Here is a 12425-nt window from a genome sequence, read left to right as displayed (position 1 = left end):
CTGCTGCACAGAAACAGAAGGCCTTGTGGAAGGAAAGTGCAGATCTGAGGAAAGAGAGACATCCAATCCCTGTACGTTCAGCAGCCCAGAATAAATTAGAGGTACAGAATATGGAATGGAAAGCCAGACTTTATCACCAGAAGTCTGCTAAAAGAAAAGCTGTCGAAAGACTTAAGGAATTGGCTGCTAAGAGAAAGAAGATGTAATCAGATGTTCTGATAATGACATATTGATTTGACTGAAAAAGTTTCTTTGTGTTTGACGTTGATTTCATGCTAGTTTTGTAAAGAACAATTGAAAGCCTTTCTAACAATGCTTGTAGAAGTTAGACAGTCTATGCCAGGACAATTGATACATAAATAATATGTATTTAAAACAGGACACTCCTTCAGGTGGTAAGTGTAAAGCGTTTTACATCACCTGAAAATATCCTGGGTAGTACAATCCCTGTCTATCTCAGATTTGTTGCTTAAAGGTTGCAGTTCCTTAGAAAGTTGCAACTTTTTTTTTTAAAGCTGGGATATCAATTTGTATTTGTGAAAACACATCAAACAATATATAAATAAGGTCTTGAAGATGTGTCAGTATTGAACAGTTTAGTTCCCTAAAATGGCTCAGATGCTCTCTCCGGCCACCTAGGACCTCAGAGCTTCCGGGGCCTAGGCGGCCCCTGGACCCCAGCCTAAGTTGGCCGGGATAGTAAATTTCAGCTGAAATAACTTTCAGCTGTTGTCATCCCTTTAGTTGTAAAATTAATTTGTATTTGTATAAATTGTGTGCGTGTGTGGATGGGCGCGCGTGTGTATAGCTTCACTGTTTCATGCACCCTCAACAATTCAAACAACAGTATCATGTAAAAACAATTATTTTATACACCCACCAATATTTTGGTAATACTTAAGAAAAATCACAAATGTGTGAAATAAGAGGTAAGGCGCTTAGAGATAAATCATAATTATTTGTGTATAGAAGTATCCCCTATACACACAATCAAGATGCCTTCCTTAATACATTCACAAGATGGTACAATCAGTTCAGGTGAATCTTGAAGATTTTGTAAAATATTTAGAACACCTGAAGCGATATCTTCAAAAATAATAAATATATTTCGCAATGAAAAAGTCAAATTAAACAAAAGCAATCTAACAAAATAATTAAATAAGCAAAACAGAAACATGTAGAAAGAGTATAATTATATTCTTTAATATTATATTTCATTTTATGTCTACAGGAACTCTTGGCTTTACATTTGGGAGAATCAGAGGAAGACGCTTGGAGAAGACTGTCACTTGCTCAGTCGCAACTGGTTAGCCCTGATGACCTTCCCTTGCTGTCCGTATCAACACGAGCCAGTCGTTCTGCTGGTAATGCGCCATCAGTGGAAAATAGCGCCAAAATTGTCTTGCCCTGCAAAAAACTGAGACTTGGAGCACCATATCCAGATAACCCTAAGTCTAGATCAAAGTACTTTGATTCAGATGCGCCAGAGGCTGTTACAATGACCAATGCAATCTCCCCGGAAGCCACCAGTGAAATCCGCCAGGCAGCCATTGGCTCCTTAAAGTCTGCTATGAATGAGAGGTTTGATGAATTCTAAAAACAAACAGAGGTGATGTCACGACTCTCTTTCATCGATGTCACAATCTGGCCACAAGATTTAAAAGATCTTGTGTCGTTTGGAGTGGAGGACATTCAGTGGCTTCTGGATCACTTTCGCATCCCTTTACAAGCTGCTGACATTGGCAGTGACATTGATGTCCTTAGGGAATTCCGGATGCTGAAAACGTATTACAGACCACGTATACAAACCATGAAGCTTCAGTCCAAGGATTTCTGGCCTATGGTATACAGAAATGAGCGATCCAAATACAGAGGTATACTCCTGCTGGTTGAACTCCTTCTCTGCCTGCCATTTTCCACATCTGTAGTTGGGCGCGGCTTCTCAGCAGTCCGACGGGTTCTTACCGACTGGCGTGTAAACCTCTCTCCGACCCTCCTAGCAGATTGTTTGCACTTCTCTACAAGAAAAGACAAACTGAAAGACAGCAGATACAGGGATGAGTTGGTAAACAATGCCTGTGACTCATTTCTGAACGAGCATGAGAAAACCAGCTCACGTGGTGGTTTAGGTATGCTAACAAAACGCCGAATCAACAAAATCCTGAACGGCCTGGAAGGGGATAAGAAAGAGTCCGAATGTGGACCTTCGTCGTGTGATGGCAGCAGCTGTCGGTCCCTCAGTTCTGACCTGGTAGAGCTTTCCAGCCATTCAGAAAGTGACTCTTCCCAAACCCCAAGCCCGTCTAATGATGATTGACTACGACAGACTGAGAATTCATGTTCCTTCACTAACTTCTCCTGTTTTTAATGCATAATGAACCAGGGGATTGCACCAACACTTTTAAATGTGATTCTCATGCCTGACTATGGTAGTTTATCCTTTTATAGGAGTTTGTGCCTCACTGTGACTTTTGCATCAGTCTGATGCCATACGATGACTGACTGTGATTGACAAGATTTATGTTGTTATTTGAGTGCTTCTGTTCCTGATGAATAAATCTGTTGAAATTTTCAACACTGGTTTTAACATCAAACTAAAAACGCAACTTTGTATAATCAGCTAAGCTTTTCTCATATGTTTATCATATGATGAATTATGGTATTCATTTATTGTGTCCTGTTGCCTCATTGTTAGTTGGCACTTGTGACTAGGACTCGCCATCAATAAAAGTCGATTTAGGTTAATTTGTCACCAAACCGTTTGTGTTTAAAGTTTTGATAAATCTAAACATTAAAAGAGTTAAACTGAATTTTAGTTGTTTCTTACATGTATATACATTTATTTTGAGAATTTTCGTTTTGACTCTTTGGGCTCTCGCAAATGGCAGTAGTGGGAGTCCACCTGGACTCTCGCGTCTCCGCACGAAATTCTGACCCTGAAAAGTCGATCCATGATAATGTTTAGCTGATCAGATGATTATTTTCAGTGTGAGCCTACTGAGTTTGTCTGAATACGAGAAGTTTATCTTCTATAGCCAAAATGTTCTATGAACCTTTGATCAATCTGTATTTTCTTGTTGATATCCTTTCACTATCATACCCAGGAGTTTGGTATGCACTTTGAACTCAACTTAATTTCAACACTCGCCGGAGATGGGAGTGTGTTTTGTTTTTCCTGTTGTCCTTTCAACGTCAAAATTAAGTATTGTGTCAAACATTAAGTTCTGGACTGGCTGGTTTGTATTAGCACATGACAATAAAAAACGAGAAATTCTCACCTAATAGTTAGACTCAGTCGTTCTCTTGCTTGTATGACATCGGTGCGGGAATGATGCGTCTTTGATATTCCTTCTTCAACTAGATGGAACACCTGGGCAAACTGCTCCCTTGACATCCTGTGAAACTCAAAGAACTTTTCTTCGAACTGCCCAAGTTCTTTAACCAGTGTATGGAAAACCCCGTGTGTGTTGCGACTCTGTAATATGGGGTGGACGTTCCATCGTCGAAATCTTCTCCTCCTTTTTCGTTTCAGCAGCAGTATGCCTAATCCGATGATAATGATATCTTGATCACGATCAGCGAGAGTTGGCTGTACGGGGACCATGATGGAAATGAAAACCGCTCGTACCGCGTTTCAATAAACACTCACCCCTGCGCAAAAAAAAAAACGCTGCCGAAACCGCTAAATCTACCGCTCGCCAGTAAACGAAGCTTTACAGTTACCGTAAACCGGCAAATTTCATCAGCCGATCTGCCGCCCTCCGACATACATGTACAGCTGTTATATTACGGGGGAGTACGATGAATGGACGGAAGAGCTTAATCGGGCCATGTGCTAGCCATGCGTGACGATGAACACTGTGGTATATGCGATACATGGAGCTGTCTGAACTGTGCCGAGATATTAGAACATGAAGCTACGAGTCAAGATTTCATATGTGACAGTTGCTCTGTGTGATAGAACTCACATACACATTTGTCTTTCATCCCATATTGCCAAATTAATTTGTCAAACAATTTTGCGGTTCTACCTTTAGAAGATATTTACAATTTTTGCGTATTCAGTATTGGACAGATTATTATAAATGGGTATCTACTATCTAAATTGTGTCTAGCCAGTTGCTGTTTGTTTGTTTTTTTTAATCTAAAGACTGATTATCAGTTATATGATTGAATGTTTCTCATTCCTGGCAGTTTAACCTTTAAAGTTTACGAGGTGTGGAATTGCCCCGTTCCGCAAGTACACTCACTGGCCATAAGTATTGCAACATACAGAAAATTGAGAACAACCACGGCCTCGTGCTATTAACCCTTTTACCGGTCAAAGGACATTTTTGTCGCTATTGGCTTACCGGTCAAGCGACATTATTGTCGTTTCCGGACAGCGTTATTTAAATGCATTCTGGGAGCAAACTCCGGCCAGGACAGAGTTTTAACTCGGCACTACATATCCCCCGAGACACTGACTATCTCATATAACACCTGTAGAGCCAAAACGAGGCTGCATTGTCCTATAATTTACGGAAATTCCCGAAATAACCGAACGGTGTTTCAAGATGGCGGCGCCCAGTCAAACACCACGCCGGTCTTCTCGAAAACGAGTGCGTGTATTTGATGTTAGACAAGTTTTGAGCTTTTTAGACGAATCCACTAATTCTTCCGATGGAGAAGAGTCTGGAAGTGATATAGATGTGAATGATTTTCACTATGATGACCCGGATTCAGCATCTGAATCAGATGAAAGTGAACACGGAAGTAACGTTGTTGTTGACAATGACCGTTCTGATGTTGACAATACTGCCCACGGACATGGAGATGCTGGCCTTGGCGTTTCTGAGAATGATGATCAGTCAAATGATTCTGTGATTGATAATGTCTGGCAAACTATACGAAACTTGCAGCAAGATGAGCCTCCAAATGTAAACGACTTTACATCACGCACAGGTCCAACATGGACTCCTCCGGGTGACACACCACCAGTTGAATATTTTGACAGATTTTTGCAGAACCCCACTCCTGGCGGACTGTCACTTTGGGATGTTTTAGTTGATGAGACTAATAAATACTACAGCTGGAATTTGGCAAAAGCTGGTTTACTGCAGGAACATTCGCGATATCATAGATGGAATCCGATAGCTGTACCTCAGCTGCGAGCTTTTATGGGACTGTACTTCAATATGGGACTTATTCGCAAACACAGCATTGAGGAGTACTGGAATACAACCAATTACTCACAAGACACTCCATTATTTAGGCGTGTAATGAAACTCCAGACCTTTGAGAACATTCTTCGTTTTATACACTGTTCTGATAGTGCAAATGAACCCAAACCAGGTAGCCGTGACTATGACCCTCAGTACAAATTTCGTCCTGTACTGAATTTCCTGAATGAGTCCTGGGCACGGGAATATGATTTAGGCCCGGTTATTTCTATTGATGAAACAATTGTTGGCTTCAAGGGCAGGCACACACTGGTCAATTACATTCGTATAAAAAAACACCACCAGTGGGGGCCCAAAGAATATTCCCTTGCTGATTCAAAGAGTGGTTATGTGTATGAAACTATCATGTTGCTAATATGAGAGTATCGAATCATGGTCAGCCATTTCATGTATGTGACAAATTGTTGGAAAAACATGGTGGAAAGTATCACCATCTTATTGTTGACCACTATTATACAAGCATTCCATTGTGTGAATACATGTTCAGCAAACAAATCTACGTTACTGGTACCGTGCGTTCAAACCGTGTGGGATTGCCTGATCCAATCAAAAAAACACTAAAACAGAAGGGTGAATTGGTTTGCCAGCGTAAAGGACAGCTCTTAGCAGTAAACTGGTTAGACAGAAAACAAGTGAGACTTCTATCCACAATTGCTAATTCTGGTACAGTGGAGAAAGAAAACTATAAAAAAGAAAAAAAAATTGTACCGAATGTTGTCATTGCCTACAATTCTGGTATGGGTGGTATTGATAAATCAGATCAGATGACTGATCAATACTCTTGTGAGCTAAGAAGTAGAAAGTGTTGGAGAAAAATTATGTTTCATTTATTTGACAGAACCATGACAAATGCGTACATCTTGTACAAGGATAATCCTAACTTACAGGGAACTTCCTTTGACTCATTTGAAGTTCGTTATTTCGGTTGTGGAAGGACTTATCGGTGGGTATGAGGAACCGCGAGAAAAAGTGGGCAGACCCAGCCTTGGTGATCCTCTAGCAAGAAAATCTGCACGGCATTTCCTCACTAAAATCCCTGATGGTAAAAAGAATGAAATGTGCCTATTGTGCTAAGCCCAGACAAGCTGGATACAAAGGCACCAGGATTGGTACATGGTGCAAGGATTGCGGAGTTGGACTGTGTCGCAACAAATGTTTTGAAAATTTCCACAAATAAAATGAATCAACTGTGGAAGTCCATGCAAATAAGTGAAATCCACATTTCAGACACTTGATTTTTATTTTTTTTTTTGATTGGTGTTTTACGCCGTACTCAAGAATATTTCACTTATACGACGGCGGCCAGCATTATGGTGGGTGGAAACCGGGCAGAGCCCGGGGGAAACCCACGACCATCCGCAGGTTGTTGGCAGACCTTCCCACGTACGGCCGAAGAGGAAGGCAGCATGAGCTGGACTTGAACTCACAGCGACCGCATTGGTGAGAGGCTTCTGGGTCATTACGCTGCGCTAGCGCGCTAACCGACTGAGCCACGGAGGCCCCTCAGACACTTGATGGTGTCTGTTTTGAAACAACAGATGTGAATGACAAGCATCTAATAAAGTTATTCAACTTTTATATCAGTACTTTACGTTACTGTATTTTTTAGTATTTTGTAAAAAATATTCACCGAGTGGTAATATATGCCTGAAAAAATCGACCAGCCTCGTGCTATTAACATATAAATACCCTAAGGAGCCGTGTATATTACTCAATAAAGAATGCACTTCCTTATATAACAAGTTGAAGTGTTCTTCGCTGCTGCAAGCTCAAGAGCATTTCACATGGTTTAGTTATGCCGAAGACACGAGAGTTGACAGATGTTGAACGACAACAGATTGTTGTATTGAGAGCTGAGGGTATTCCGGTTGAGAGAATTACCAGACGGTTTCGTGTTTGTCGTCAAACTGTTTATAGGGTTTGTAGGAGATATAACGAAAGTGGCAATTGTAACAAATTACTCAGAAGTGGACGGAAAAGGAAAACCACAGCGAGAGACGATAGACGCCTTTTGCGCATCACGCGGTTGGCTCGTTTCAGTCCTGCAAAATTTTTGGCTGAAAGGTGGAGCAATGCTATTGGTCAGAGAATTTCAACCAAGACTACCCGTCGGCGGCTTCATCAGTGCAATATGTTTAGCCGTCTTTCCAGAAGAAAACCGCTTATCTCTCCGATCAACAGACGGGCGAGAGTGAGATGGGCAACCAGGGTAAGAAACTGGACAGTGGATGACAACTGGCGCCATATTGTGTTTTCCGACGAATCTAAATTTTGCTTGTCTTTCGATGATGGGAGAATTCGAGTGTGGCGCGGGATCAGAACTTCCCATAATCCCGAAAACCTGACCTTCGCGCACCATAATGCAGTTTCCATAATGGTATGGGGATGCATCGGGATACATGGTGTCGGTGAACTCGTACTCATAGACGGAAATATAAACCACGTCTATTACCGAAGGATTTTGGAGGAGAATTTGCTACTATCTATTAGGAACATCTTTGGCGACCAAGATCACCCATTCGTATTTCAGGATGATAATGCCCCTCCCCACAGGGCTGCAGCGATGCAGGAATGGTACCATGAACGAGGGATCAACCATATCAACTGGCCTGCCCAATCACCGGATGCCAATCCGATTGAAAATCTCTGGGATGACATTGGCCGAACAGTTATGAAGGACAGGCCCACCACCAGGAATGACTTGATCCACTCCATTTTCATGGCTTGGGCTAATATCAGTCCAGAAAGAGTAAGACAGCTTTATGACACAATGCCAAGAAGAATGAATGCCATCATACGAGCTCGAGGGTACCCAACAAAATATTGAAACAGGCAAAAATCAGTGAAATATAGTATTTACGGTTATTATCAAACAAACTTATCTGTCCTACGATGCAACCCCGGTCTGCCCTGCTGTACATGTTGGGTTGACAAATGTAGCAGCTTGAGTGTTCAAAAGGCATGAGTCACACCCTGCCCGTCAACCGGAAATTGTCCTGGAAACTCCTGGAATATCACTGCAAAAAGTCCTGAAATGTCCTGGAATTTCAGGATTAAAAAAGTGTATGAACTCTGTGTTAATGTATACGAAAATTATAATTATAATTACGAAAACATGTTGCTGCTACCAAGTTAATAGAATAGCAGTAATGTTCGCAACAGGGTAGTCTAACGGTAGTTTTACATCTAATCGATGTGGAAGAGTTTACAAAGTTTAGGTCTCAGGCGATGTGGAAGAGTTTAGCTAGGTCGATGGCGAAGCTAAACTAATTATAAAAATTCGTAAATTATTTTCGTCGTTATCGAAAATGATGAGTGTTAGACCTTAACCGATCAGACTGATTCAAAAGTAACGAACGATTACGTCTTTCCCTGTTAAGGTCTGTTTATACAGAGCGCGAACGTGAACGCGAACGCGGTTTTTCGTCCTGGAATGGTATAGTCCTTTTATAATGGAACCGTTCAAATAGAGTGCGAACACGAAAGCGAACAAATATTTGTTCGCGCGAACGACCGCCGAGATTGCCCCCAGAGCGAATTTTTCAGAACGCCGCAGCGGATTTCTTGCTATCAGGTTGTATCAACCAATCAGGAAGTACCACCTCCCATTGCATCATTTCCAAAAATAGAAACTTGTAGGCATGGCTTTTCCAAGAAAACGCTACTCATAACCAGTCTACGTTGCTTGTAGGGTATGGCCGATGCCGAGAAGATGGATAAAACGGAAGTCTTGATTTTAGAAGTGGCAAAAAATATGGTTTTGTTCGACAAATCTGATAAAGCTTACAAAGAGACAGTCAAAAAGAAAGATATTTGGAAGGCAATTGGAGAGAAAATTGGACTGACAGGTCTGTGATTGAAATTAATTTCAATTTATTTTGCCTCTGTCAACAATGGTATGAAACTAACATGATTGTATGTACCAATTCAATTATTAAACACGTTTTAACTTTCATGTTAGCAGTCATCATAATGACACCATTTTAGCTCTGAGAGAACTACAGGTACGTCGAAAAAAATAGAATATGATGGAAATGCTTAATATTTTTTAGATAATATTTTTTTCTGATTTCAATGACAATGTCCTACCAATTAGCAAAATTTCAAGAACTGTTTGAAATATTTAACACTTTATGTAATAAATCCTCAAAATGTATGATTTATACTTTCTGAACCAACTGACAAAAATATTGACCATTTTCATAATATTCTAATTTTATGAGACGTACCTGTATATGAAGGAATTACGATATTATAAAGCCTGCGTCTCACACTGACAGATCTGATACACAGGAATACAATAAACACAGGCAATCTGTTTGTCTATCTGTTCTCGTTATTGTCTAGACAGAGCTGTGAATGATATTATCTTCTTTGGGTAAATTGACTGTTGTCACACGTTGTTTAAAACGTCCTCTGAATGTGTGGATGCATGTCTATGTCCTAATTGGCATGTCCAAAGCATTCTTCCATTTGCCATGTGACTGCTCCTGCTGGGGAGACGAAATAGTTTTTGAATTGTTCTCGCACTTCAATGGCTGCATCCCTAGGTCGATGGCCTTCTCGCCTGAAAGGCCTCAATACACCATCGTGGATGTCTGTTTCCATGGCCTCCACGTCAGCCCCGTGTGCACCGACCTCCAGTTCACCACACAGCATGTTATGTAAAACTATGCTTGCTTTCACTGCACACTCCACATTTTCAGGTGACAGAGAGAGTTTTCTGTGATACATTCTCCACCGATTTGCCAGTATGCCAAACGCGTTTTCAGAGATTCTCCTTGCTCGCGATAGTCTGTAATTATAAATCCGCCTTGCATCATTCAGATGAGAACCTGGGTACGGGCGCATCAAATTGGTCATGAGCGGGAAGGCTTCATCTCCTACTATTACATGAGGACAGGGTTGATCATCCACGATTAATGGTTTGTCATCCGGTAGGGCATGCGTTTTGTTTTGCATCTTTCGAAACAATGCAGTGTTTTTGAAAACGCCAGAATCACTGTTTGACTCGTATGAACCAATATCCACAAATGTAAAACGATACCGATAATCCACGAGGGCCAGAAGAACGACTGAGAAAGATTTTTTGTAATTGAAGCATTTACTTCCTGAACAGGGAGGCGCCTGAATCAATACGTGCTTTCCATCTAAAGCACCTATGCAGTTTGGGAACTGCCATCTTTCACGAAATCCCCTTTCAGTTTGCCGCCACATTTCTTGAGTTGGCTGAGGTAGATGAATTGGTTGTAGTTGATTCCAAATCGACTCGCATACTTCACGTACGATTGCTGCCACTGTTGCAACCCCCACACGGTAACTCGATGCTATGGTGTGGTAGGAATCCCCAGTTGTCAAGAACCAGAAAGCAAACAAAAGATATTAATAGAGATCTGCATTTCTGTTTCAGGTAAAGAAGTGGAAACTCGTTGGAAGAATGTGCGTGATGGCTTTTCTAAATATAAAAGGAAGCTGAAATGCCAGAGCGGGGATGCAGCTGAACCAGTCAAGGAATACAAGTACGCAAAAGCTCTGTCCTTTCTAACCCCCTACTTGGGTGACAGACCCACCAGCAGCAACTTGACAGAGGGATCAGATGAGGACCCATTGCCACCAGACACCTTCTCTGACGAAGAAGATGATGCAAGTCAAATATCTGACATCCAGCCACGACATGATCGACCAGTTACACCACTGAGCACCAGTGTTGCCTCCTCAAGTCAGTCCAAGCGAAAACAAATGCGCACTCAGGATGATTTGGACGCCACCTTATGTCACTATTTGAAGAAGAAGTCACGTACTCCTGAGAAAAGAGAGGAAAAGCAAGATGATGTGGATCTGTTCCTTCTGTCAATGGCCGGAACAATCAGAAAGCTCCCTGCACGTAAACGGGCCGAGGTTAAGTTTAAAATACATAGCGTCGTACATCAAGCGGAAATGCAGTGCTGCTTTCCTGAAATGTCGACACCAGTTGATATGCAGCCCATGAGTGAACTTCCGAATTTGACCTACACCCGATGCATGACATCTCCTGCGCATGACATGCAGCCAATGGGCAGCCAGCCCACCGTCAGAAGCAACTTGGAATCAACCTTTCAGGGCTTCCAGTCGTACTCTCAGTTTCTGGACTCTCAGGGATCGTGATGACCACAAGGGCATCTTTGTTTCTTTGAGTTATTATAATTTTAAATTGCAGATGACAATTTTAAGGAAATATTTAGATTTAGGAAAATATTGCTAAACAAAATGAGAAACACATAACAGTGTTTATGCTAATTTTGAACATTTGAACTGTTTTCATCAAGATGCGATGGAAAGGAACTGTTTCAGTCAAGATTCGATGGAACAAACTGTAATTATTTTCATTTTGGACATTTGAATCGATAATAAAATAATTACGATTATTTTTACTACTGCTTCTTTTTCACTCGAACCTGTTATAAAGATTTACTGCACTGAACACAAGCATACATAATAAATGTTTGAAATGCTATTCAAGTATTGTTTTAGTTAACGAATGCATTGTATAAATAAAATCTTTTAATTATGATTTTACACGTTTTTTTTGGTTTTGTTTTGTTTTTTGTTGTTTTTTTTTTCTTTTTTTAATTATTTTTCCATCCTTGTCAATGCGTGTCTGCTACAGTATTTCCCACTGAAATATAAACATTGCAGATCCAAAATTAACTTATTATAGGGAAAACACTGAAACTTTACTTACCTCAAACAAATGGCCAGTCGTTCTCTTGGGGTGATGGCCTTCTTCCAGTTAGTATCTTGTTTGCAAATGTCGCCTCGAATTAATTCCAAAATGTAGTCAAATTGCTCCTCAGTCATTCGAAAATATTGCTGAAATTTTGCAGGATGAAAATACAGTTCTTGGACGAGGTGGTGGTACTCTCCATATTCACTTCTTCTCTGTAAAATTTCATTTCTCTTTCTACGCTGTTTTGTGTATAAATACAGAGCTATGATCTCCGTGTCTGACTCTGCCTGTGCCATGATCCAGAATGACAAAATTTTAACTCTCACAACAAGAAAAAGGCGAGCCGCCTGGAAAGCTGTCGATGGTTTTCCGCGCTCTATTTGAACGGCCAAACTGCTAAAAAGTCGCGTTCGCGTTCGCTTTGGCCGCGTTCGCTTTGGCCGCGTTCGCGTTCGCGCTCTGTATAAACGGACCTTTATATAACTGGCGTGGTTAAC

The 12425-nt window shown here is 41.1% G+C and overlaps 1 protein-coding gene across 1 annotated transcript; it reads left to right on the top strand.

Moving 5' to 3' along the window:
• The first annotated feature begins 4556 nt into the window (after positions 1–4556).
• On the top strand, positions 4557–5582 carry LOC135464362 (piggyBac transposable element-derived protein 4-like). Its single transcript, XM_064741788.1, has one exon. It carries the CDS (start codon positions 4557–4559, stop codon positions 5580–5582), a length of 1026 nt encoding a protein of 341 aa, XP_064597858.1.
• Positions 5583–12425: the final 6843 nt, after the last annotated feature.

This window comes from Liolophura sinensis, chromosome 4, assembly GCF_032854445.1.
Source record: "Liolophura sinensis isolate JHLJ2023 chromosome 4, CUHK_Ljap_v2, whole genome shotgun sequence".
NCBI lineage: Eukaryota > Metazoa > Mollusca > Polyplacophora > Chitonida > Chitonidae > Liolophura > Liolophura sinensis.
Note: the sequence above shows the minus strand (reverse complement) of the source record. Positions and strands in the feature narration are given on the sequence as shown.